The sequence below is a fragment of the Cataglyphis hispanica genome, chromosome 12 (assembly GCF_021464435.1).
Source record: "Cataglyphis hispanica isolate Lineage 1 chromosome 12, ULB_Chis1_1.0, whole genome shotgun sequence".
In the NCBI taxonomy this organism is placed as follows: Eukaryota; Metazoa; Arthropoda; class Insecta; order Hymenoptera; family Formicidae; genus Cataglyphis; species Cataglyphis hispanica.
The window spans coordinates 3,204,703-3,230,098 of record NC_065965.1 but is presented as its reverse complement, the minus strand read 5'-3'; the positions used below and the strand labels follow the sequence as shown (position 1 = coordinate 3,230,098).

The window sequence follows — 25,396 nt, the reverse complement described above, 5'->3', positions numbered from 1 at the left end:
AATATTGAGAATAATGAACTGCCATCGAATTTTTGCAAAGAAAATATCGACTTTCGAGTCGATAAAAGTGTCTCTCGTTAAAATTTAATATTGCGAAGCTACATGGCGAGAGCATTGCTCTATACAACGAGAAAACTGGTAGCAAGATCCGAGTTGCTCGGTTACTCGGAACAGCGGGGAAGCAGGAAATTTCGATTTATCGCCGAGATAGAGAAGGAACGGGGGCCCGATCTCTCTTTCGAACGACGTCGGGTCATATTTTCCGGAACGAGCGCGCCGCAAGCTCCGCGGCGACAAGCCGGTATAATAAGATGAGATACGTGGCCTGAAAGTTTTGTGCTTCCACAAGACAGTTCGAAACATACCACGCCTGCAAAAGTGCACCGCTGAGAGACTATAACAATCTTTCCACCAAAATAGAAAAAAAGAAAAGAGAGAGAGAGAGAGAGAAAGATTGATATAACATGACAGTCATAAGTTCGAGAGTCGTGAGATAGAAAGGGTCCCTTGTCACTAATTTTCCATTTTCAATTCTTAGAGAAGCTAATTTCACTTATTTGTTACGGTGTTTCACTGTGTATTTGCGATTTATCTCGCAATTTTAACTAAATTATGTCGCGATCAATCAGTTTGAGATCCGGCTTTAGAGAGTGACCGTAATTTTTGAGTGTGTGTGTGTGTGTGTGTGTGTGTGAGAGAGAGAGAGAGAGAGAGAAATGTAATGTTTTTCTGAAAATATAATTAATACTTTACACAAAATATGATTTTCTCAATTTGTATGATTTAGAAAATGATACCTCTCATAAATGTTAATTTGAAATTTGATTTTATAATTTTTATCATTATATTAGAAAGAATATTGTTAATAATTATAAAAGCTTAAACGCTTTTAAGTAAGTTTAAAAATGGTTAAAAATAGATTTCTGATTATAATCTGAATGAATTGTGGCTAGATATTTCTATTTGCAGATGTATTGATCTTGGGTTATATGTCAAAGCATGCTCTTTCATCGATAACTAATGTCGGTTGCGGCTTTGATTACAGTCATGGTGAGATCAGATGTCTGGAGAGTGCCAAAGGAATAATTTACGATATGAATTTTTCCGAAGGCTCAATTTACATGAGAAATCCAATATATGCATATACTTTCATTTGGCATACAACCAATCTACAAATATATATGATCCACAATTAGTAACCTTAAATTTGAACAGATTCTTTTTAAATATTCCAGTCAATTTCTTTATAGTTAAATTATTATTATTTATTGTATATGTCCAGCATTTCTCTTTTATATAACAATGATCAAGATATAATAACATATAAAATATTAAAATTGAAATAAATAAAAATAGTAAAACGCAAGATGCAACAGAAATAATTAATTTATTAAAAATACTAGAATAATAATTTTATTATAAAAAATAAATTAATTAAAATAGATTTAAAGAAATTTATTTATATAAATTTCTGAATGTTTAAAAGTATTAGTTTTGAAATCTTTGCAAAAGAATGCTCGTAAATTCAAGCTAGATTTTTTCATCTCTGATTATGAGTGCAACTTGGCTTAAAATATCATCATATATCGCGCAAAATAAATTATGTAGTCCATTTTTTTCTGAACTGAACTGAGACATACTGAGATACCTCAAACTATTACAACGCATCTACATTTTCCATGTTCACGGTGAAATTTTTTCCCCGTACATATGTACGTATATATACGTATATATCTATCGATAAGCCACACGCACGTCGCTTTTATTGCAGGTTCAAGTACTGCGGGTCAATGACTCGCCTTCTCACGACTGATGGCATACACGGTCAACCACTAGAAGCAAACGCGAATCGTCTATAGAGCTGTATAAGCCGTATTTTCTCGTCGTTGTATCCGCGACGTATCGAGATGCTAACTAGGGTAAAGTTGCTTTGTAGAATATTGCGGTAATTAGCGTATATATTAGCGCTGGGTGTGTGACATCAATCACTCTCTTTCTATCTTTCTCTCGCAAAACATGCACGATGCGTATGCAAAAGGAAATATCGCTATCATGCATTATTAATGCTTAATGTACAACGGTGTTTATCCCGTAAATTTAATCTTAACATTGGCGCGACGCCTATATCAACATGTTATTTCATGGCATTTAATGATAACATGCGAGTTTATCATTAATCTAATAATAATACAAACAACAAATCGTTTTTGATGTAATAAGATTTTTAAAGATAAATAATAATTTCAAATATTATATATTTTATAAATATTCTTGTACAGAATATATAATATATTCTGTAATATATATTCTGTACGAGAAAAATAGAAATATCTGACATGTTTGCGAACTCGATGAAACGCATCGTATTTCTGCAAAAGCATGTGTTCTGACTTGTTTTTAATTTGCATGAATAGTGAGAGCAGAGTAAGCAAATATTCTAAGAATACTCACGATAAAAAGCGCGTTTCATTTTGAAATAGTAGTGCATTGAAAGGAAAAAAGAGAAATAAAAAGAAAACTGCAAGATATTCAAAAGTTTATTTAAACTATCTACTGACTCTGAAATGCCTGAAGTTTTTATAAGCTTTTCAAAGCTCCGTGAAAATGATAATGCAAACATTATTTGCGGAGACTTTTGGTACGCATTTGGCTAACAACCGTCAAAAGTTTAGGATTTGCAAGAGGTTTGCAAAGAATAAAATAGAAAACTGTATCATTATACAAACTTCCTAGTGTAAAAAGATATGATTTCTCTATATATTCAATACAGTCTCTTTAACTGAAATATAGATAAAGGAAATAGACAGAAAAACGTATACGCTTTAAAAATGTTTGTTAAAAATTTGTATAAAAATAATTTGCGCGAACTATTTATGAGAGAAAGAGAGAAAGATCTTTTTCAAAGCCTCTTTGACGCATGTATATTTCAAACAGTCAAAGTACATCTATTACATTTTTGCAAATTTGCTTTCCTTCTCATTTTCTCTCTCTCTCTCCCATAAAACATTTTTAAATTAAAGATCTTGCCATCTTAAATTAAGACACATGTAAACTGTTTATAAAGCCATTGTGTACTTTTTACAGCATCCTTGAAATCTTGCGTAAAACCTTCTTAGTCCCTTTTAGCAATCCTTTCGTGAGAATCTGGAAATCTCTTGAAATGTTTGCCGAGCGTAAATCTGTTAAACCACGGGTGCGTTTCCAGAAGATTAACTTTGCTTGATCCCATAATATCGTGAGATCCAACACGAAATACCTTCGCCTACGATGACTATCTCGCAACGTCTTACCCAATTAGCATGTTTTAGCCCGCTTAGAACAACGAAGCGGAAGTTCCAAAGATTGTAATGAACGTGCCGACAAATTTTATGCCTTATATGTAGAAGAAGCTATAAACTGTACAAAAACAGGAAGCTTGTGTGATATAAAATACGCACAGTTTCTATACATATTTTTACAAATCTTGTAAAATTCGATCAATAAAGTTTTCGCAATAATAATTTGACCGCAACTTTTTAACATTCGGCCTTAGATATTTTTCCAATTAAACTTCAAGTTATAAAATTCTGTCACAAAATATAGTCTAGTTAAATTTATATTACACATACAAAATTGATATTCATAAAAATTTATAAGAATCTTTAACATTTTCCGTTATTTATATATATAGTTTGTAAACTATTAATATTCCTTGTAAAAATCTCAATTTTGATAAATTAAAGAATAAAGAACATGGTGCACACATATATGTTTAAAGCATTGCTGACATTAAGATCGATGATAAACAAATATTTGGAAACCAAAAATAAAGATCACAGATACATTCACACACACACACACACACAGATTTTTCGTCCCAAATTAGATATTATATTCTTAAAATTTATGCTATTATTGAGTTCAGACATGGACTATAAATCTAATAATAATTTCTATGTTTTTTTTTTTAATGACGGAATAGAAACGCGATAGTAGTTTAAAGCATACTTCTGTTAATTTCTCTGCGACATGGAAAATCGAACTCATCGAAATTATATCGGTTTCAATACCTGTCCTGCTAAATTTTTGACATTCCCGCACTTTTGTTTGTCCATTTCGGTCTATTTTGACTCGTGCTACTTTTCTCTCGGTGACACTCGCCTTTTATCATCTTGCACCCGAAGCGATGGTAATTGCTTGAATTTCCGAGGTCCTCTAGCGCGACTGAAGATCGCCGAGCTAGGCATCGCGAACGGAGACAAGCGTTTAATTTACCTGGGCCAAGTTCGCGCGCCAAGTCCTTGTCGCAGTCCGTGGCGTCGAATGAAATTGCGAAAGTTGTTCGTCTAGAACGACAATGGCGCAAACGAGGTGTGAAGCGAGGCTATGAAATATAACGGCACGACGACGAGGATGACAGCGACGACGACAACGATGACGACATTCTAACTCGCTCGGGGAGGCTTCTCGGGCGACTTTTTGCATCATGCGTACCATGTAATATTCCAATGATCAATATATGTCGCGTGATATTCTTCCTGTGCGAGATCGATACATGTATACATCGATATATATATATATATATATATATATATATATATATATATATACATATATGTATTCAAAAGGAAGAGAAGCGTTTTACTTATGGGACGCGCGAGCACCATCGCTGACGGCATCGGTCGACTTGGGCCGAGTTATGAATAATGCATGCGATAAATTTGCGTCGCACGCATGCAAGCGCGCCGATGTAATTCCATTAGCTGTACCGTTTTATCGCCCGATATCGTGGATTCAATTGAGTAACTCCTTTCACGCCGCCAAGTACCATTCCATTATTTCCTACGACCGCCCTGCGCTACGACAAGTCGCAGGGTGTGCGGTACGTGATCCCGATATTTCTCGTGCACGATAAATGTCGTGTGGCATGTTAACTAGTTCATTAACGTCTACAGTTTATTTTTCTAACAAATACCTATCTTCTATCTTGTTAATAAATGATATAATGAGATAAATAGACAAATTATTTTTATTAAATTTTCTAGAAAAGTACAAATAATGACCTCTCAATCGTTGCAATCTTTTACTTAAAAATAAAAAAATATAGTGATATATTATATACACACATTTACATATACAAATAAAAATTTAGGATATGAAAAATATTTTATTTTGTAAAGTTAAAATTATATTTTTATAAAATCATATAAAAACAAGAGAGATTTACTTTTTCTCAAATAAAAACGTTTTTATGAGTTTTTAAATTAAGTTTAGCAATTAACTAAAATAAACAATTATCTCAGAATATTTTTAGAGAGAAATTTTTTATAGATTAAAATTTATTGACGTCACTGCGCTTTTTTGTCAGAATTAGTAGATAATTATATTCTCGCTGTATAAAGAAAGCTTTATTTTGATAGAACCTATGAAATGAGATTACGAACAACAAAGATTCATTTTTTTATAACTTTAATTAATGTATCTCAGTGTTGTCTTGCATTTTAACTTTTTTAATATTGTTATATTTTTAATATTTATAATAAATATCAATATTATTTTTAATTATTTAATTACATATGAATAATGAAAGATGTATTCGAAAAAACGACTTATGTATGTGTTGTTTATTCTATTTAATTATAACACACATATGCACATTTCAAAAAGGAAATAAATGTTTCAAACTCTTTGTTATTATTAAAGAAAAGAAAATATTTTTAATTAAATTAGATTTTTTTGAAAAATTAAAAGCAGATATATGTATAATAATTACACGCACACGAGCAAAGTTATATAATAAATTTTAAAAATTCAATTTTTTAGTTTATATATAATCTAAAATTAAAAATAATAAAATCAAAATATAAACTCTGACTTATATTTCTTTAAGCAATTTCTGTGTGTGTGTGTGTGTGTGTGTATATGTTTAATGAACGCAGTATATTCTACTATTCCAAATAAAGTAAAGAAAATAATTTGCCATATACATGAAATTAGTTCAATAATGAGTCTTTTCGTGTCTATATAATTTTTAGAGCTTTTTATAGTTGATAATAATTTATATCTTTTACATAATATGTGATGTTATCTCATTATCTTCATTTGTGTCGTAATTAAACGGTCTCTTCCTTTCTTTATGAGACGATTCATTAATCATTTTAATTAATCGGCGAAACGACGCGAATTATATATATACTTATATATTATTCTCGTCGCTTTATATATCACATACACAAGCACTTAACACATCTTTCTGGCATTATGTAACATATCAAACATTGGTAACAATTAAATAACATCCTAAAATTATGTAATTTAAAATAATTGTAATGATTTCTATTATATATTTGATATGTCAAAATTACATTATAATAAAAGCTATTAATTTCTTTTTATTTTATATTTGTTCCAAATATAATAATACATATATTTATCACATATGTCAAATTACATTATAAATTTTGCAATACGTACCCAATATGAAATGTTTGAATTAATTATTATATTTATATGTAACTTGATAGGTAAATAATTGAATATTCTCTATTAGAGTTGTGTATATTTAAATTTAATCTTTTGCGCAATTTAATTTAATTTAAAGTTCTATTCCAAATGCTTCATCACTAATGCATTGACTCCAATTTCAAAGCCTACATATGCAAAATATTTTATGTATCACATTTCCTAATTAAATAATTATATAATATAAATGTGCATAATTATATATAATTATTACATTTTTCAATATTAATTTCTCCGGACATTTATTATAAATTGCGAGTAATTTGTCCTATTTTTTTCCATTCCATCTCATTTCATGATGATTTTTATTTTTGTTTATTCTACTATCGAACAAAATTTAAATTATAAATCATTTTCCATTTTCAGTTTACATTGACCGTACATAGTAAAGGAATTGTACGGGTATCACAAGCAAACAGCAAACAATCGACTTCCTCTGCGTTTACGAAGCGCAAACATGAGCTATAAATCTCTACATTTCTTTCCCCTATCCCTCTTTCTCCCTTTCTCTCTCTTGCTTTTTGACTAGAACGGCAGTCGTAAATCTCTCTTCCTTTCCGAACAGCAAATGTCGCGTTGCAATTAACGTAATTAAACTGAATCTTAATTTTCGTGGACGATAGTAAATGAGATTTTATCTACGTTGTGAAATACCATTTTGCTGCTTCATGTATACGTATCTTTTATACTAAAAAGACCAATTTTGTTTATTCTTCTTTTATCATCATTATTTTTGTATCAATCGTATTATTTTCTGGTTAATATTAATCAATTTATTTAAAAATTATGTTTTATAAAATAGAACTGTAAATTTATTGTTTTTCTTTTATCACATAAGGTCAACAGTAATTTTTTTCCACTTAGTATGCAAAGATAATATGTCCGGTATTTAGTTACAATCATTTACATATTTACAATAACCGTTGTTGCTTTAACATGTTTATAATTTTTTCTGTTAAAGGAAACAAATTTATTAATGATTTAAAACGACTTTAATAGGATAATGTTTTAATCATTAATAAACATTTACGATCTGAAATTGTAATTGCGCACAAACACGATATAATAATAATTTCAAGGTATTAATCATGTTTCTTCTTCATGATCCGAGGTACTTCTTCACGTTTCCCTTATGGTCATTTAATATATCGCGAATACACGTCACGAGTCATCTTCTTTTCTTGTCTCAAACAAGTAGGCAAGATCATGCAAGATGATTAGAAAGTGGCAGAGTAATTACCTTCTGTGCACATGAAGAGTATGGCAGCAATCGAGAGCCTCGCTTGCCATCTCAGAGCCATTTCCGCGACTATTCGGGAGACGCTTACACTTGAATGCTAAAATGATTCACATCCTCTTCCCTAAATCGCTACTATCACCATCCACTCACTGACATGGTACACCGTCTCAGGCGGCGTCTTATCACTCGTCTCTTTCTGACTCTTGCACGCTAATTAACACACACAGTTCACAATTGCATCCAAACGTTTCGAAAACTAAATAAAAAGCCGACACGACTTGCAATTCAGTTCAAGATATCAATCCTTCCTCCGCAAATCGCTCGATTACAAAGGAGGATAAATTATCGCGACAGCTGGCGGTTTGGAATCTGCCACAAGATACAGAGCCCGGTCCGTCGCGCGTGATCTTTATACGTCGATCTTTCACACAAAGTGGTATCTCCTATAATAGTGACTATGTAGACAATAACGCGCGCGAAAATGATTATGGCAAAACTTTTGATGGGCGGCGTATCCTGCGAAACTTTTCAGCTATATCGTCGGATAAAGTCCTCGCGTTCCTCCGCGCAAGGAGGAGAGTTTGAATCTTCTCGGATTCCCGAAACAATTCGTAAATTTTTGCAGTTGCTCCGAGAAACTTCGTTCCGCGTTACACTTACGCGAATTTTGAAAATTTCCCGTTCACGATCATCGAACAGGTCTTTCACAGGACGGTCCCAGTTTCCATCGCGCGAACGCGCGAACTTTTCATTGTCGTGCGGAGAATCCTGAGAATGAAAAATCGCCGTGGATTCGTAAGAGTCCACATAATCAGAGATACTTCCCGATCGAAGCAACGAAATCCCGACGATCGACGCTGCGATGAATCTCGTTCGGAGCAATCGATCGATCGCGCGGAGACTTGTCAGCTTGAAAATTACTCCCGGACGTCTCTTCTTCGCTCTCGCTCCGTCACTCCGTTCGAAAGTGTTCGAAATCGCGCAATCAGCGGTTTGATCGCAAAAAGATTCTCCGTTCACCACAAAATCGCATCCATTGATCAACTCTCCTTTTTTTTGTATATTAAATCACTTTTTAATAATTCATTGATTGAAAAATGTTTCTCGGATGTTGCGGCCTCTTAAGTTTCCTTTTATTTCTGTTCCTCAGCGTCTCAAAATTCCGCCTCCTTCCCTCTTTCTCTCTCTCTGCGCATCGATTTTACATTTCGATAAACAATTCGGAACTCCAACCGCCGCGGCTTTCCATGTCGATGTTTCGGCCTCGCGAGCAGTTACACGCGGGTACTTTTTTAAGAAATCGTCACGGCGATCGTTCGCGTACGCGACATTGTATATAGCATAACGGCACGCACGCACGTCTTGTTTCGGTGGCAGATTTACCCTGACTGGGGAGATTCTCGGCCGTGGGAGCATGCGCGTTTCCGATCCACCCCCTGTGACGACGGAGGCGCGCAGAGGGTCCGCGGATGCACACGCACACACATAAGCATTTACACCGATGCACATATACTCTCCCTCTCTTTCCACATCGACACACACAAACATTCGTCCAGAAGGGTGTACGCACACTCATACACTTATATGCGTGTATGTGTAAAGGAAACCTCTCTCTTTCTCTCTCCCTCTTCTTCCTCATCATTTCTCTCTCTCCTTCCCCCTCTCTCTCTCTCTCTCTCTTTTCACCCTTTCTTCTTATCCTCAGGACGTCGGGACTGTGTGTCACGGACAGAAACTGTGGCAAGGCGTGCAAGGAGTACAGAATCAAGGTACGAAATCTACGATACTCTTAGAGACATTGTGATGAGCTTAAAGATTTACTCTTCACGTACTTGTCAATCCAATATCACGAATATGGAGGACCTTTGACACTGTCAGGTCCTAGATCTTTCCTTTCCAGAAAAAACGCGAAATTTAATTATCTAAAGCAAAAAGTTAGTTCCAAATTATAACGCAAAAATAATTTTTAATAATAGTAATAACTTCAATAATAATAAATATTCATCTTATTATTTGAAAAATCTTTTTTTTTATATTTATCATTATATTTATCATTTTCAGTCTTCCGTATTTCTTTCCCGTACTTTATTTATATTCTTCTGAAATACTTATGAATAGCAAGATCTGAAATTATCTTGATTCGGGAATAGAAAGTATCATAGACTCCCGCAAAACGACTAAAGGTAAAAGGTATACGAATTATAAAGGAACAGATAATGTGAAGAAAACGTTCCAGAAATACAAATACTATAAAACTTTCGAAGCATCTTTAAAAAGCCGATACGATCTGCGCGAAACGTGCAGATCCCATCGCAGATCATCAAAACACAAATGTTGGTCGACATACAAAAAAATATATTTTTTCTAGTATTTTTTTTTTATTATTTATATTGTTCTATATAATTTGTATATAATTAACGCGTTGTATATAATTGATTGTGATACATATTCCATGTTATTAATATTAAGCGAATATTGTTGTTTCATAATTCAGTATTTCATCTTTATGCATGCAATATACATGTAATTAATATAATATTTTAAAGAAGAAATGCACATATTATAATTATAACTACTGGATTAAATAAAAATTTTATTGTTTTAAAGGTTTAGGTAAATAAAATGTCACTGATGGAATGTCATCTGTTTTGTAAAAAGCATAATGCTACGCGCAAGAGGATTGGTGAAACTAATCATACTATCAGGGATTAGATTGATACGGGTAGATACATCAGCCACAAAGTATGTATGTCAACGGTGCATGAACTTTTTGCACGAAAGTGTTATTGGTAATTTTGAAAATTGCTCGTATTTTTATTTCGCTGACTATATCGACCAGCAGTCGTGACGGGCGTTATTTTTACGTGGTAAAGTCATGTTGGAAAAAACCGGCACATAAATTTTTATTACAGAATAATATTATATAATAGATATATGATTTAAATTAAGACAAGTTTTATTCTCTGAAACATTTTACTCTGACATTAATTAATTCGTGCATCTATCAGAATTTTACATTTAACGGTCAATTAATCTTTAAGAAACAATTTGATCAAAAAATATTATTATTATAAAAAAAAAAGATTATTAAATTATAAAATATGTTTACTATATTTATTATATCTAATAATAACGATAATTAAATGTATTTTTAATGAAATACTTATAATACACGAGGGAATGTGACAATTTATATTAATGGATGATCAGGTTTATGTTTTATTATAAAATTTTATAAAAATTCAAGAGTTGTAGAATAATTAAAAGTTTCAATTCTATTATTAAAAAAATACACAATTTGAGAAAAAGATATAATTAAACATATTAAATGGATACTATTCTTCACCATATTTTCTATTTTTATTTAAATAAAAACACAATAAAACTGGAATCTGCCACAATTGTACGGATAACATATTAGCGGACAAATTTCTCGTTTTGCCCATATTGTAAAAATACAGATTTACTGTCTAAATGTTAAAGTGCAAATCCAACATTTGTTTATATGGAACGTGCACCCGATTTACGCGTAAATTTGCCGCGATTCAAAACTTTTAACCGGTTTACTGCGTCGCGACAAAATGGAAGTAAATATTGCGGGAGAGATTTTCCTACCTCCCCGTTATTCGACGCGACTTAACACGGTCGAACTGGGGGAGAGAGAAAGAGGAATGGCAGGAGGTAGTACACATTGAAAATACTTCATCGTTTGATTTACGTTTGTATGTATCATCGCTTTTAAGCTGCCAGCAGTAATCAGCCGAACACAGCCGGCCACCATTTCCCTCGATAGCGCTTTTTCACGGTGGAAACGCGGTAAAACTTTTACTTCCGCTTGGCGCGGATGGAAATTCTGTCATTCCGAATCCCGTGTGTAACAATCGTTAGTCTTCCCAATCGTGGACAGATTTTTATGCCGTAAGACACAAACATATGTCTTTAACATTATTCCATATTATTATGTCCTTATCTTTGTTTTAAGTTATAATTTACAAAATTTAATATTTTATTTATGTTTTTTTACTAAAAAAATAAAAATATATTGTATACAGTATGTAAAAAAATTATGACCGTTTATTAAAAAAAAAAAAAAACTAATATATTTATTTTTTCTTTTTTTATTGTTATTTTCTATTTATTATTTATATGATATAGATTCAAAAAATGCCAATAAATTATCTCGTTATTTTGGTCACATAATTAATAATTTAAATTTTATAAGTGTTGCATCCAAAAATTTTGGCGAGAAATATAAAAAATCATATATATATGGAATATGATTTATCATAAATTTGTATTTTTTTATTTAAAGTTTCTTTGTTTAATTAATAAATAAAAAGAAAAAGAAACAGAACTCTCTCTCTCTCTCTCTCTCTCTCTTGGTACTGAAACAGTTAACCGTGCAGTGGATCACTTGTTCTTCGTTTTAGTATCTTGTTTATAACTCGGTTTTTCGACCTATAGCAGTAAGTCGTATTTGGGATGGTGTATAATGCATAATGAATGCGTATAGATCGGCAACATTTCTAGAACCTTAGTAAATATTTGGACGTCCATAATAAAGTCAGCACGGAGACATTGAATATTAATTTACATCTTTATTTTACATGTCGACATAAATACTTGGTATTCTGAATAAGTCTAAAAGATCATGTAATATTAGCGTATGTTAGACATTAAAATGTTGAAATCCGCACATACACAACTACTGACATTATTAATCTCATAAGATAAATATATGTTCTCTTGTTATTCTGCTTGTCAAACATTTTTATTAATTTACAAATCAAGTTTGTAAATTAATTATCAAATAAAGAGATAATCTCAAGTAATTGTGATATATATTATACAGTAAAAAAACGCAAATAATTTTTTTGTATATAATCCTTAATAGATTTTCAATATATTCTGATCTGTTGCATTATATGTTTATGCCCAATAATTTTAATTTAATTTAGTTTTATCTCACTATGCATATATACATATTATATTCATTCATCTATATCTATATGAAACATGCACACTGCAACGATTTAAAATAATTTGTCTTTTATATCTCTCAAATATAATATAGATCAAAAAATAGTGTTAATCTTTCCATAAAAAAACAATGTTAACGATTATTCCAAATTTCTTCTCAAACGCTATTTACAAAGTGATATATTTTATTTAGCTCGACATGCGCTAATGAAGAAAGCGTACGTAATCAAAGCGAGATTTATATCGGAAGCCATTTGGCGAGCGAATCGACGCCCTCAATTTGCCGTCATTATCGGTAAATAATTAAACGTTTGCACACTGCGAGGATAAGCACAGCGCGACCGCGCGGCTGGCAGGCATATTTTCGTTTGTTGGCTGGCCATTGGCGTTAATCATGAAGGAAGGACAGAGTACGTGTCCAATTAATTTCTCTCTCTCTCTCTCTCTCTCTTTCTCTCTGTCTCTCTTTCTCTCTTATTTCTTTTTCATTAGATTGTTTCCATTAGATTGTATGCTTGCGCGAATTCAATTCGTGAAGACGGCGATACCGACGCGATACGCATCGCGACGTATATCGGATATGAGCTTATTTCATCGGTGCTGATCGCGCAAAGATATAACCGCCGCGGAAGGCAAACGTGCGCGCAAAAAATGAATTTAAAAAAAAAGAAAAAGAAAAAAAAAGAATGTCCCACGCCTCGCCCGATGACGTACAAACCTTTCCTCCGCCTCCACCTCCGCCTCGGTAGGGTTATAAATAACGTCTCGCGTGACGGGCCCGTACCTTGGCTAGCGGGACCATTCATCAGCCGCGCGCCTCGCACGTGAACGCTCTGATAACGACTCGACTCGGCATGGCGCGATCGTTTTACCTGAAAGACGCGCCGATCGACGAATATCCGTCTGCCGTCGCCACGCGACGCGATTCCGGGCGTGATCTTTCAACGCCCGGGTCATTTGGTGCGGGATTCTACCGATAGCGCGAGACTAGGTAAACCAGGTTCGCTACCGTTAAGATAGCGAGGCGAATGCGCGTTTCCGTTACATCCCTGGGAGATGAATGATGACGATGATCACTCCCGAAGATTTTACTCTTGACTACATTTTTCCGTCGTTACATCATCCTGATCCTTCTTTTCGATCATGATTCTCTCTTTAACGAGTCGCGCTTTCTCTAAATGACTTTGGTTCAATCTTTCTTTCTTTTCCCTTTAATCTCTCGATTAAAAAATTGCAATTAATTCGAACTGATAATATATGATTTCAGTTCTTTTTTTTACTCGATAATCATCTCTCATTCAGCATATTGGAATGCACGATAGAATATCTGAAGTTTCAAATCTATCTTTCGTATCACAATTTTTATTTTAAAAAAAAAAGAGATTTATTACACACGTTGTATCCAGAAAAATGTTTAATTAAATCTTTCATCAAAAAATATTGATCTGTAATATATATCTGATATATAATATATTATACATAAAAGAATATATTGAAAAAGGATTGTTGTGTGAATGAAAGTAGAAATTTGGTAATAACTTATAATTATCGTAATAAACAATCATATATGTATAGTCTATTATATAAGAGATTTATTCATAGTTCCTTTTTTTGTAAAAAATAAATTGCTAGATATTTCAAATCATTATGAAAGACACTGTTTCTGATAGTGTTCGAAATGTAGAAATACGATTTCGCTCTGAAGCTAATTAGGGTTCTTAGATTTTGTAGTCAACGACTGATCGGGTCGCATACAATACGATATATATACATGTAGAAACATAGCAACCAATTTACTTTAGCTAATCTGAGATAATTAAGGATCACATCCTCTATGCTTTCAATTACAGATCCGATTAGATCTGTCAAATTATATAAAAAGTTAATTAAATGACTCTAATATATAAAATGCTAACTTGATACTTAAATTTAGATTAGGAAAACAGTAAGGAAAGTAAAAAAGTAAAGAAAGATAAGGAAACATGGGGACCATCTAGTTAGCAGAAACTAGCTTGGAACATTCAATTTAATATAAAAAACCAGAAATTGTAATAAATATCAGCTCTATATATAAAATATTTTATATTCATTGCTCATATATATTATATACACGCGCATGCACTTCTTATCTGAAAATTTATTAATCAACTTAAAATCTACATTTAATAATCATCTTCTTGGCAAATATTTTTGTAAAAAATTCTTTAAATAATAATTACGAATTAAATAATATTGAAAGCAAAAAATTAAAAAAATTTGTTTCATGAAAAATTAATTTAAAAAAATTTGGAATCACTTTATGCTTTGATAAAACTCAAGCCGAGTTCAAAAATTTGAAAAATTTGTAAAATATTTAAGAAATTGTTTGTTGCAAAGATATTTAATGTAAAAAGTATACGAAAAAACCATAATTCTTTTTAATATTTCTGCCAAAAAAGAAAGTAATCCTAAAATTGTTTTATGAAACGCATAGGCGGTTTGTTAAATCTAAAAAAATTTTATACTTATAAAAATTTTATTAAAAATTATTAGAAATTCATATGAAAATCTTTCTTAATGATAATGTATATATTTTTTTTCTAAAATATTCATACAAAAACGCCTTTTACAGCGGCATGCTCCCCTCCTAGTTCTTTAACGCTCTTGAAAATTATTCCACCAGGCGTGAGTAATCGGACGCAGTAACAAAGTCGTTACTCCCCCGAAACGCCACTCAGCCGTCGTAATCGTTCGGCTGATTCATTCGCTGCGGGAGCACCCGCTAATTTCACATCGTACCACAACTTGGCTACGACGATTATACTCATTAAGAACGAGATTAAAAAAACTGGAGGAAAAAAAGATATAAAATTCTGCCGCGCGGAACTCCACACACCTTGCAGATAAACTCGAGCGATAGTTGTTTATGTCGGCATGTATGCGTGTATGTGTACGTTAGGACCAAGTTAAAAGGTAGACGTGATATGCTCACGACATCGAGTAACGGCGTACGTACCCCCAAAGGCTGACGTATATAAAGCTTGTCTCTAGCTCAGGTAAACCGGCGACCTCCTTTTTTCGCGAAACACGACTGTAACATGCTAAGATTTCCGATATTTCGAAATTGATGCTGATAACGTAACGCTCGATGAACGTGGCGGGCAGAAACTGTTCTCGTTTGCTTATTCACGTGTTGTCTTATCGGCGAGCGGTTGCGCCAATGGCTTTTGCGCGAAATTGAAAACACCAACGGGGGCGGAAAAATACGTCACGCGCCGCGATAAACGATTCCGCACTCGGGGGATGTTTATACTCGCGTATTTTGCCAGCCATTCTCTCGGTGTAGCGCGAGACCGATATTCCGAGATGAATTTTAAGCGAAGCATTTACGTATTAACCGTATTCACGACGTTTTAGAATATCGATGCTTTTAAACTGGATGCTGTGAGAATTGATATAAAGGAGGTTTCACGTATTGATAAAGATCAAATATTTGCTCAAATAACTATTTCAATGAGCTGGATATACTTTCGAGCTGGATAAAATATCCTTTTCTGCGCTATGTGACATTTCTTTTCAATCGGAAATATTGTCAATAATGCAAAAAGAGAGCGGTTGATGAGAACTAGTATCTCTTTTATATACTACACATAGAAGATATGCTAAAATTAACATTGCTAACTAAATCGGATTGATAAATCGAAGGTAAATTCACGTTCGGAAAAAATAAATACAGTTTAGACACAGACGTGAGAATAATTGACAATTAATAAATTTAAACTAACAAAGACATTTTTAATTAAATTTAATATTTTAAAATATCATAAATTAATTAGGTTTAACAATCAAAATAATTTATTTACGTGATACATTATATATCTTGTTTGTGTATCGCAATATATTATTAGATTTTATTATCTAATGTTCACATTGTAGCAAACGCAAAATTGAAATGTTTCATTGCGTCATGCTTGTAGGGTATTTTGACTAAGTTTCCTGCGTACTTTAGACTAAATCTAAACAGCCAAGTTCGCAAGATTATGGTTGGAATATGCAATCCCTCGTAGGTTAGCCGTGAGTGCGGACTTAAGTAGAGATCTTGGTTGAATAGAAAATTTTGACACACCTGCCAAAACGAGATAGTTAGGTGCAGTGCTTGAATTTGCAGTCAATGTTAAACATAGTTCATCATTGCCCCAGAAATTGAATGTAAGTTGCAAATTCTCATATTTATATAAATGAGAAATACATTTTGGTATTAAAAATTAAACCCTTTTTTAAAACATTTAAATTTTCCATTGAATACATAAAAAACGTGAAGATAACGCAATATACACAGCAATAGTTTGGAAAGTAAAATCGCTTAAATTTAAGGAACATATTTAATAGAAAATTTCTTTTCCCGTGTTGTATGATTCGTGCGTATGAAATTTCGATTATTTGAACGAGAAGAATACTTAAGATATAACGCCAAAATCAGTTGGTCGTCGATGTTTCCCGTACTTGGGACAATAGCCTTTGGTTGGTATTCCCTTTTGCTTAGTTGAGCGAACAGAGCTAGCGGACAGAATTTCTCGTGCTTACAATGACCCGCTTGTTACCGAAGTTACGACACGATAGATTTATTCCGCGTATGTCGATTCGCAAGTTTGCGGGAAAATGTAGCTTCGAGGGTATGATTCCGTCAAAGGGATTGCTTATTTAAGAGAAGTTGCTGCCCGGGATGAATTCCACGGTTTACGACTCATGGTTTGACCGGGCTCTCACTTGACCGGATCACGATCCAAAATGTTAGGCGGGTATTCAGCTTGTTAACCAATCGGGGGAACTCGTTGAGTAGTTTGCCCCGCTTTCCGCATGGATTCGGCTCTTTAGCTGGGCATCAATCTCTCTTGTACGCCTGCAGTTTCCTTGTTTGTTGTGCGGTTGCATTGTATTGACATTGTGGAAAAAGTTGAAAATTTTTCTTTGATTTTTTATTAAAATTATTCACGCAAATACGTTATGTCTTTTCATAAAAGTATATGTAATAGCTTTTCTCATTTTCCTTTAATAATACTTGGTTGTTTTAAAAAATGAAATGAAAAACTTATTAGTAACTTGTCAGATCATTCTGTTCTCTAAGCATATTGAAAGAAAGCAGTATAAGTATTTGCAGCTTTGCAATACAGAAAAAATTAAAAACAGACAGAAATAAGGTTTTTACTTTAATTATAAAATATCTAAATAAAAATAACATTCATATCTGAAAGCATTAAAATAATGGTAATAAAATATGCTAAAAATGCTTTTACAATATATACAAATATTTGTATATATATATAGTATAACGTATTTATACATTTAATTCGTTTTTTCATCTTGCATTTGTTTTGTGCGTTAGAGTACAGTAAAATACTTAATTGGTAATAAAAGAAAGAAACGCAAGCGAGAAAAGCACGGCATAAATAAAACGAGGAGAAAATTGTTACGCGATGACAGTCAAATTCCCGTCTGCATACGTCCCTATTTTAATTTTGCTACGTAATTACTCGTACGACGTTACAGCATCGCGCGGCAGCGTAAATCCTGGACGGTTTTAAGGGTTTCAGTGGCACGGTAATTTTCAGTTAGCCTGCGGCTTGCGGCTTGCGGCGATGAGGCGAGTACTTAATGGGGCTCTGGCTCAAGACACAGCAGGGCAAACATTCTTGCGCCGGGATGATGGCCAACTTTGCGAACTTGCGTATATAAGTGCTCGTTCGGTCGCTGCTCCTATTTCGGATGATACTTTTCCGCCTCCAGAAAGTCTTGCGATACTTCCCCCTCGTATTGACAAAATAAATGCTGCTTCTCATGCTTATATTTTTCTAACAACATTTATCTGCGCGTTATACAAATAAAATTGCTTTCCAATAGCTATATATCTAACGCATAACTGTGGTGAACACTATTGCACAATGAATATAATCAATTCGATAATACGGCAAAATTTAATTATGCACATGGGATTATTATTTCATGTTATATCGAACAAGTCATAATACGACAGAAACGTTCGTTTAACAGATAGATCGAAGCTGGAACAAAATTACAAGTCGCGAAATAACACGGTCACCTAAATGAAGTATTTTTAGAGAGAAAGAGAGAGAAAAATGAGGGAAAAGAGAGAAAATTATGATATTATTATTGTATTTCTTTAGCATATTTTTTATTTTAATGATTGTTTTGATTCAGTGATATATTTGATTCGTGAAAAATAAAATTTATTTAACAACAATATTATAAATTTTATCTCAATTCCGAGAGATAATATATTATAAATTTCTGCTCTGCATTAAAAGTTAAATTAACCATGAACCATAAAGAATGTAACTCGGTTGAAAATAATTGAATAATTTCTTATGTATGATTTCTCTTTATTTTACATTTTATTTTTGTTTTACATTTTACCTACATGTATTTCTTTCATTACTGTTATTTTATTTTTCTATACCATTGAAAAGCATTCTAAATGTAAATTAAAATGCATTTTTTAATTATTATAATGAATTTCACAGTTACTATAAATAATTATACATTTAGAACTCCATATAGTATTCATATGCATTTTTATCTTAACTATGTGATGAAATTTTAATAAAAAAAAATTAAAAAGAAAGAAAAAATAGATCTATTAATTAATTTAATTTATTTATTATAGAAAATGCGACACATGTTCTCCTAAATTGTCTAATTAACGATTGACATTTAAATAAATTCTACTATATAATCATTCAGTAAACCAAAATACCATATTATATTTTATTGTTAAATATAATTTGAAAAAATTATGTGATATAGAAAAATTGTGTATGCTACTGAATGATAAATACAATTATTTTCATGACGCAATAATTAACTACGTTTTCTATCAGTCTTTTTCTCTTCATTTATTTTTTACTTATAATGGACTTATTCAGTGTTCCCGAATATTATATTTCTGTATAGTCGGTCTGCAATTTCCGAAACCTCCCCTAAGTGTTCGATCTTCGGCAATTTCTGACCGCGCCCACACACATCTTGCCAGTTTATCTTCGAAGCTGCTTCTCGTTGCTTATCGCACACGAGCCTGACGAAGACGCACACACTCACTCGCATTTCGTATTCGGCTTTCGGAAAGATCTCGGCGAAACTTTTCCCGTTTAACTTTTCGTAGATGCGCGCGCGAGGATCATACATGAAAATTGGAAATGTCCGTGCACACGTTAACGACGTGCTAATGCTTGAAGAGCGGCGTTCCACTTTGTTCTATTTTCTCCCCTCATCTTAATTCTCTTCATTCATCTCTCTTCTCCTTCGTCTTCTCCCTTTCGTTTATTGAAGTCCAAGTAGCTCTGTCGAGCGACGTCGTGGAAGGACGACCACCGGCTTTGTTTCGCGAGAGAAATTTCTCAAGTCTCTCTCGAGTCTGCATTAACTAGTATATTTCTTATTCCCCTATTCTTTTCTTTTTTTCGCGTTATATTTCCACTTTCCCCTCGTTATTAATATTGGAGTACTATAGACATTTTACTCAACGTCAGCTATCGCGAAATATCGAGCTTGTCGCGATGGTCGTTTTCTCTCGCGATAGATTCTTCAAGCAATATTAACAATCCCGTTGTTCTGAGCGTTCTTTATTTCTGTCTTTGCGAGCAATATTAGAGCGTAAATATGTCGATATATCTATTTTTATTTTAAAATATTTAAAGCATGAGCTTGTTTTGCAATAAAAATCTGTAGATTGGTGCTTCATATCAACTAACCATATATCAATTATTCTTTTAATTTTTCAGCATTATTCTTTTAATGTTGAAATATATATAGATATGTTGGTCATATGATACAAGACAGAAGAGAAGAGAAAAAGAAAGAAAGAATAAAAATAATAAGTTTGTTTGAGCTCAAAATTTTATTAAAATATTATGCTATGTAAACGCAAAATATAAACCTAGTTTTTCTCCTCTGTACAGATATTCTAATAACAATAATATACGCGTGTATACATACATAAATGTGTATCATATTTTTAGCTAAATTTTATCTCCATCCAATTTCTCGCAGATGGCTATAATACATTATATAGATTTCTTCATTCATCGAGAAATAGGTATTGAGAAAGAGAATGTATTTAACTCTGATATATTAATATTTCTATATATATTACTATTTCTTTTTTATCTCTGCTTTGCGATTAATATTTTTGTGAGTATAGTGTTTCCCTTGGGAGAGATTTCCTAAAGAAAGAGAGAAAGAGAGAAGTTTTTTCTTTGCTTTTTTTTTCTTACTTCGTAGATGAACTGGTTAGAATTTCTTTGCAAATGAATGCCTTTGTTTCGTCAAGAATTCCTCAGCTCAGCGCATTAACATCTTTGTTTATTTGCCCGCTATTTCCATCTGACGACTAACATTGAATATAATCTTGGATACAATCTCTCTCTTTCTCTCTTTCTTCATGTTATAATATTACATCAGACACAAAAACACTTGCAGCACCTTTTGGGATGAATAGATTGTCTGTGATGCAAAATATAATACCCAAAGATCTAAAGAAGTTAAGAAATCAAAGATTCTTGTGTGAACTCGAGAGAGATTTACTGTACTTGGAATTTTTTATACATGTATTAATAAATTTAAACATTGAGAAATATAATTTTCTGAAAATAAAAAAGAAAATTTGAAGCATTAAAATATTTTATCTTTGGTTATTCATCCTTTAATATATTATATTATTATATATATTTTAATCTTGTTATATATAGTTATCTAACAATGTTTAATTAGAATTAATGTACGCGTTTTTAGTCCCGTTTATTTATAATTAGTGTATAGTTTGCGATTAAAGTACTTTATATTTGCCTTAATGCGTCATAGGGGATACCGCAGAATTTTTCGCTGCAGAAAATAAGTCATGTTAGTAACAGCATGCTATATTATTTAGTCAATTTTCCGCGAGCTTTGCGGTAGAGAACAATTCATTTATTTATGATATATCTTCCGGTTGTCCTGGTTTTCTCGCGAACTTTCTTGTCTATCGCCAATGTCATGCTTACTTAATCTCTTACCATAAATTTATTATCCATTCTGCCGTTTCTTAAATTTTAGAACTCAAATTGTTCCAACATTTATATCATGTGCGGCCTATATGACGAAAACACATGTTCTTTATAATAATATATTTCGTTTTATCTTTTCTCTTTCTCTTTCTTTCTCACATATTTAAAAAAAAATATTTTCTACTATAATATATCTCAATAAGATAATAAATAAATTATTTTTTTAAAGAATAATTTTATAATAATAATTTATCTTAAAATTTTATTAAAATGTTTTTAATGGTAATAAATTAAAAAAAAAAAAAAACAGAGGGAACTTGGGGGATACGACAAACATTTTAAATGGACACATATAAAAGCTATACAAATTCAATGCTTTTAGAGGAATGTGTCGTACTAGACGCGATTACGATATAAATACTATTGACGACACGACAATAAATTCTGACGACATTAATCGATACTAGAAGCGTGCCGATATTTCGATATTTCGCAACGAATTTATCCGTATCGACACACGTCTCGCTTTTTATCCCTTTCTCCAAATCGGTACCTCTTTCTCCCTCTCGTGTCCGTTCCCTCACTACTCTTTCAACCACTTGTCCGGTTGCGTTTCCAGACGAGCTATTTATTGCGATTCCACACCGCGATAGTCCCTCACTCCCCTTGTATCTCTCCTTAAAGAAACAGTTTATCCGGTTGTTCGTCTTCCGCTTCGATGTTCCCCGAGGTCTTTTCCGGTTTCTCTCCGGATCTCTTTTTCCCCTTCCCCCTTCCAACCCTTGATGTCCCCGTCACCTTCAGCAGCGAGTCGCGCACACGTCTCAATTGTTTTCCAATTCGACATTTGTCGAACGTACGTTCACATCGAACGCAACGTAAATTTCTTTTCGTTCTTTGCTTACAAATTCTTTCCTCCTTCTCGTCCACTTGTGTTTCTCAATAATTTAGTCTTCTATTTTGCAGCAAAACAAACGTGATTTTGCTTAAGATTAATAATTTTTTAATAGTTTTTTTGAATAGAAGAAATAGAATAGAAGATATCACAGACCTAGATAATCAATTTTTATATATGCATTTTTTATTAATTTGCAGTTGAATTTTCCTTAATAAAAATATCAAGAGATTAGTAGAATTTAAAATATAAGCAAATAAAAATGTATATATATATATATATATATAATGAGATTTTTAAGAAGCTTTAAATAATTTTTACTAATAATCTAAATAATCTTTTCTAATGTTAAAAACTAATGTAGAAAATTACGAAAAATGTGAACGCCTTTACTAAAGAAAAATTGACTGCTAATTAGTGTTAAATATTTATAGATGGAAAAAATCTGAGTGTCACACCGTGATGCGTAAAAGAGAAGAAGATGCGTGTTATATTACAAATAAATCATACTAAAAAATTGATAGAAATTTCTAAATAATTTTCGTTTAGAATGAAAATCAAATGCTTCAATTTCATTAGTTTGTATCGTATATTTTTCTCGGTATTTTTCTCTGGATAGACTTTTCCCTGCGACGTTGCATATTTGAGAAACGGGCAAAGTGCATCCGTGTACGCTCGAGTTTAGGAAAACAACGTCTTCGATCACGTGGAAAGATTCATTCGAATTCTGGAGAACGGTGCGAGAAGGAGGGTGCAGTTGCTTGTGTTTCTAGCTCACGTGGCAATTCCGCGATGGCACAAAATACGATCATGAGAAAAGTATTTTCTGCATGGCCCTGTTTCGAGATGCAATCGGCGATGACGATAGTGGTGGCAGCAATAGCGATAGTCGACAACGTGTTACAATATTTGCTCGCTTATCGTAGCTATCGAAGTATCCTATCCGCACATTTCATCAAAATAGTTCAAGCTACGAAAACAAATTGAAATTTTTAAAAAGAAGTAAATAACGATAAATAGATGTAGAGAAGTAAACAGAAATAATAAACACAAAAGAATAACCATAAGTTTCTTTAATTTTAATTTCTGCCGTAAATTTGAGCAAAATTTAGTTATATAATTTTGCCATACCTACTTGTTTGATATTGCCTCTACGTTATAGATATCGGTAAGTCTTATATTTTTAAGCATAAACGTCAAATGTCATCAGTAGCCATGAAGATATCACAGCGCGCATCGCTCGCGACAGTCTCGAATTTAAATGAGCAAAATTGCAAGACGTAATCAATTAAATCTACATCAGAGCAGAATGTCGCTCGTTGCGCGGGCTATCGCTGCTTTCCTGGCAAGCAGCCACGATGTGTTACAACATCGCGTTCGGCAAGGCCGGCTTCAAAATTGCGGACCATTCGTCAGGTGCCATTCTCGAGCAACTACAATCCGTTCTCTTCCCCTTTGTCCCGTGCCCCGCCGCCACCTCCCGCCAACATTAATAATTAGAGCGGATAAAGGGATGTAATTGAATCAGTGCCTTAATTAAAAATCGCAATTAGTGTCTTCGCTCGGCCTCGGCTATCTACCTTACGTAAGCAAAATTGAATTAATATACCGTCTGGTTCGGAGATGGCACTCAACGCCATTACTTAATACTAGTATTACGAGATGCAAAGAGAGAGAGAGAGAGAGAGAGAGAGAGAGATATTTACAGCAGCGTAAAGAGTGAATTGGAGTGCGCGATGGGGGTGAAATTACTTGCAAGCGTTTGCGAACATACCGATGATAAGTGAGTGTTTCATCGCGGATATCTTTTTTGCAATGTCAAGATAACTGCTCGCATTCGGCGCTACTTGCAACACGCGGGTAATCAATATCCGCGTACTTAGCACAAATTATTCAGATCATTTTGTACAACACATTATACAATAAATAATTAACCGCCAAGATGAGCAATTGTTTATTCATTTTATTCAGCTGCGATGTATACCCTATATACCCGACTAAATATACAGAGCAGCAAATGCAATTATACCGCCGTTGCAAGTGGTAATCTCGCAAGTGGAACTTCTTAATGCTAAAAATGGAAGCACAATAAAAGAAAGCGTGAGAATAGAAGAACCGACACAGGAATAGATAGATTTTCATTATGGCCAAAGAAAAGACTGCGAACTTTTTGTTCGTTCAGATTTATGCAAGTTGGAAGATTTATGTCTACCCGTACTTGCATTTTGCGTATATACACTCTTCGCGTACTTATTAATTAGCTTTGTAATTTTATTGCTTTGCATGTATATAACTGACCTTTTCCGATACTTTTTTTTTAACCATAAAATTAACCATAAAATTAACCATAAAAATTCAATAAAATTATGAAGAATAATTTACCGTATGTACAAAAATAAATATAAATAAATAAATAAATTCTCGAATTGTGATTGCTTGCACCTAAAGATAGATAGAACAAATTTTACATTAGGAGATATCACGATTGTTTAGTGTAAGTCAAATTACAATAGAGAGTAATTGCTCAAGTAACTGTGTATTACTGCTACTATATCATCTGTCCACGTTAATACTCACGTGTCGCCAATTAACTGGAGGCGTGATCCGCTAGGTATACTTCAAACGAACGCGTTATGCAGGTCAATTGCATTGAATTGCTAAGATGTTAATTACACGGCGGTGAGATCGTGAGATAACTTTAACGTGGCGACGTATATATAATAGCGATTACGAAATATTACATTG

At 33.0% G+C, this 25,396-nt stretch overlaps 1 protein-coding gene across 1 annotated transcript in view; it reads right to left on the bottom strand.

Moving 5' to 3' along the window:
* Window positions 1-8,285, bottom strand: part of LOC126853284 (cell adhesion molecule 2-like) — a 35,559-nt gene extending 27,274 nt beyond the window's left edge. The window contains exon 1 of the mRNA XM_050598885.1: window positions 7,742-8,285. Within this exon, the coding sequence (XP_050454842.1) occupies window positions 7,742-7,802 (61 nt within the window). The 5' untranslated portion in view covers window positions 7,803-8,285. The remainder of the gene's footprint in view (window positions 1-7,741) is intronic.
* Window positions 8,286-25,396: the final 17,111 nt, after the last annotated feature.